The following is a 3,613-nucleotide window of genomic DNA, read 5'->3' as shown; positions in this document are numbered from 1 at the left end:
CCTGAAGCCACGAAAGGAGCCTAAATCGAAATCTCGAAGCTGTGAAAAGACCTGAAGCCACGAAAGGAGCCAAAATTTAAGTCCCAAAAAGATCCAAAGCCACGAAAGTAGCTGAAGTTGAAGTCCCGAAGCTGCAAAAAGACCTAAAGCCACGAAAGCAGCCGAAATTGAAGTCCTGAAGCCACAAAAGGAGCTGAAGTTGAAGTCCCAAAGCTGTGAAAAGACCCAAAGCCACGAAAGGAGCCGAAATTGAAATCCCGAAGCTGCGAAAAGACCTGAAGCCACGTAAGGCCAAAATTGAAGTCCCAAAAGGATCCAAAGTCACGAAAGAAGCCAAAGTTGAAGTTTAACTTGTAAGGGGGGGGGGCCCTAGTGCCAATGTTTTTTAAAAAAACTTTTATGGGGGGCCGTAATTTTTTTTTTAATTTATAAGAGGGCCCTGAAAATCAATGGCTTTTTATAATGTGTGTGGGGGGTTTACAGTTTTTAGCACTGATGTCTTTATTGTTGATTAACTGTGGTGTGGAGTGGGGGCAGGATCTGGGGTGGGGCTTAGTTGGGTGGTGCTTTTGTTGTACGGGGCTTTGTGATTTCTATATATATATATATATATATATATGTATATGTAGCAACTGTTTTCCAGCAGTTTGAATGTTTCCCTGCACTGCATGGATAGAGTCAATCAGCTGGAAAACATAATAAAGCAACATTTTAGGGTCAGACTGAGCAGGACACTAGGAAAAAACCCTGTGGGCTGGGGGGGTAGAGTTGCCACCTGGCCAGACGCCACCCCTGGGACCCCAGCCACGACCCCCCCACTTACCAATCCCTTCAAGCTCAACGACTGGGGCCAGAGAGGTAAATAGGTGGAGCAGCAGTGATTCTAGGGATCCACTATTTAGAATTTGGTCGAACCCCCGAATCCTTCACGAAAGATACGTCCGAACCGAATCCTTATTTGTATATGTAAATTAGGGGTGGAAGGGGAAAACATTTTTTACTTCCTTGTTTTGTGACAAAAAGTCACAGGATTTCCCTCCCCGCCCCTAATTTGCATATGCGGATTCGGTTCGGCCTGAAGGACTGGGTCAAATCCGAAAAAGGCCGAATCCCGAATGGAACAGTGGATTGTGTTTATCCCTAAGTGACTGAATGTGAGAGACCACTGCTGCCTCTCTCACACACACTATACACTGAATGAATAAACACAAGCAATTCTGTGTGAGAAGAAAGAGCACATTTTATACTTTACCTCATAACTGTAGCCACACTCAGACACAGAAGAAAAAACATACAGGCAGATATCAAATAAAAGGCTTCTCATAGCAGTTGCCTGTGTATGTGTGTGTGTGTGTGTATATATATATATATAACGTTTTATAAATGAACACCACACGCAGCAACACAATACTCTGAGCAGCAACACGTGACTATCCCGAAGGCGTCAGGGCGCGTTGTGCAGTTGCTAGGAGACCATACCGAACTGTTGCCTGTACAGCTCCTGATTGGCGGCTGAAGGGAGGTTTGGAACGCAAAACTGAGGGGCGTGGTCCTAGCGCTCTAATCCCAAATCTGGATCTGTCTGTCAGTGTCAGATGAGGGGATTTTGCCCGTAGGTGACGTCATCCCAGTCGGTTCATGTAGTGCAGAGAGATGGCGGCAGCCTGGGCGGCTCAGTGTCAGGTCCTTGCTCCGGGTACGTCGGCGAGAGACGATTAGAGAGCTGCACAGGTACTGCGCCCCCAATTGTCCGTACGCCTCGATTTTACTCCTGTCCCTCACTCCTCCTCCGTCCCACTCCTGTACCCCTCACTCTTACTCCTGCCGCTTCATTCTGTCCATACACTCCTGTCTTATGCCCCTCCCTCCCTCCTACTCTCCTGCCAATTACCCCCTTCTCCTCCTTATCCCTTTGCCTCCCTCCTGCCCCTTTCTCTTATCCCTTCCTTCTACTCTCCTTCCACTTACCCCCCTCCCTCCTGCTCCTTATCCCTTCCTCTTCTTCTACTCCTCCCTCCTTCCTCACCCTCATGCTCCTTATCTCTTCCCTCCCTCTTGCTCCTTATCCCTTCCTCTCCCCTCCCTCCTTCCTCTTCCCCTTCCTCTCCCTCTTGCTCCTTATCCCTTCCTCTCCCTCCCTCCCCTCCCTCCTTCCTCTTCCCCTTCCTCTCCCTCTTGCTCCTTATCCCTTCTTCTTCCCCTCCCTCCTTCCTCTTCCCCTCCCTCCTTCCTCTTTCCCTCCCTCCTTCCTCTTCCCCTCCTGCTCCTTATCCCTTCCTCATCCCTCTTCTTCCCCTCACTCCTGCTCCTTATCCCTTCCTCTTCCCTCTTCTTCCCCTCCCTCCTTCCTCTTCCCCTCGCTCCTGCTCCTTATCCCTTCCTCCTGCCCCTTCCTCTTCCCCTCCTGCTAATTACCCCTTACCCCTGCTAGGTCTGTGATTGTCAGGCTGCTTCAAGATGCCATCAGTTGGACCCTTATCCTCCCCAACACTTATTACATTCCTCCCATCTGTGCCCATTCCCTGTTACTCTCCATCACCCAGTGCTCTTTCCCTATTGCAATCTAGCCCCCCACTATATCACCCTGCATCCTAATCCTCCTGCACTTCCAATTCGGCTTGTTTTCTCTCCACTCCTTCCCTTGCATTGCTCATTCCCCTTTGTGAGCGTCACCCAATGTCCTTCTGCCCCTGCCATTGAGATCAGGTGAGTGTGTTTATGTTTTTTCTCTGCCGTGTGCCCATATTAACAAGGAAAGATAGAAATGATGTATAATGTCTGTATACAATGCTCTGTGGAATATGTCCACTCTCTATATATAAATTATAAATTCATTGTGTAAAACTTGAATCAGCTCATGGGTTGTTTCTGCTCGTTTTTCCAGAGCTGGGAATTTCCAGTGTGACGGTGTCTGCTCAGGTATCACTTTCACTAAATGCACAAGTATTGTGTTACACACTCTCTCCCTTGTCTCTCTCAGCAGGAGGAAACACACACAGTCATGGAGTCCCACCTGCAGAAGAGAAAGGACAGCCGGAAGCCTCTGCGCATTAAGGTTATCAGTATGGGGAATGCAGAAGTGGGCAAGGTAATGGCATCATCTCTTTGGAACGTTTAACGTGCCAGTTTGTGCTTACGGAGCAGCAGGGAAAAAAATTGAAAATATCTGTGAAAACATGTAATTCAGCATTAAAATTGGAGGGTCTCTCTTAAAGGTAAACTAAAGTTAAATACACTGGAGGGTACCAAATGTTATGCACCCCCAGTGATTATAAACGATTACCTGATAACCCCAGGCTGGTGTTCCTGTTGCAGAAAACTGCACCTACCTGGCGTATTTTCTGTTGAAGCCCTGGATTTTCTTCTTTTTCTGTCTTCATTTCAGCAGGACTGGGCAGGCATATGTGCCGTAGAGTGAAAAAAAGCTGCCTCTTTGGATTGAAAATGAAATCAATGAGGACGTTCTACAGAAATACCCGGGGTTGGTGCAGTTTTATATGAGCAGGATCACCAGGCAATGGTATTGGTTAAATGGTTATAATCACTGGGGCAGCCTTTACCTAATTAGGTTGAAAAACTCTAATGCTCTAAATTGGCTACAGGTTGGTCTAGC

The 3,613-nt window shown here is 47.6% G+C and overlaps 1 protein-coding gene across 6 annotated transcripts in view; it reads left to right on the top strand.

Annotated features, from left to right (window-relative positions):
• The first annotated feature begins 1,542 nt into the window (after nucleotides 1-1,542).
• Nucleotides 1,543-3,613, top strand: part of dnajc27.S (DnaJ heat shock protein family (Hsp40) member C27 S homeolog) — a 16,391-nt gene continuing 14,320 nt past the window's right edge. Inside the window, exons 1-2 of one of the 6 annotated variants that reach the window (XM_018264542.2) lie at nucleotides 1,543-1,731; nucleotides 2,984-3,088. In XM_018264542.2, the coding sequence (XP_018120031.1) occupies nucleotides 3,002-3,088 (87 nt within the window). In that variant the 5' untranslated portion in view covers nucleotides 1,543-1,731; nucleotides 2,984-3,001. 6 annotated transcript variants of the gene reach the window in all.

Source organism: Xenopus laevis, chromosome 5S, assembly GCF_017654675.1.
Source record: "Xenopus laevis strain J_2021 chromosome 5S, Xenopus_laevis_v10.1, whole genome shotgun sequence".
Lineage (NCBI taxonomy): Eukaryota > Metazoa > Chordata > Amphibia > Anura > Pipidae > Xenopus > Xenopus laevis.
This window is presented reverse-complemented; position numbering and strand designations above follow the sequence as displayed.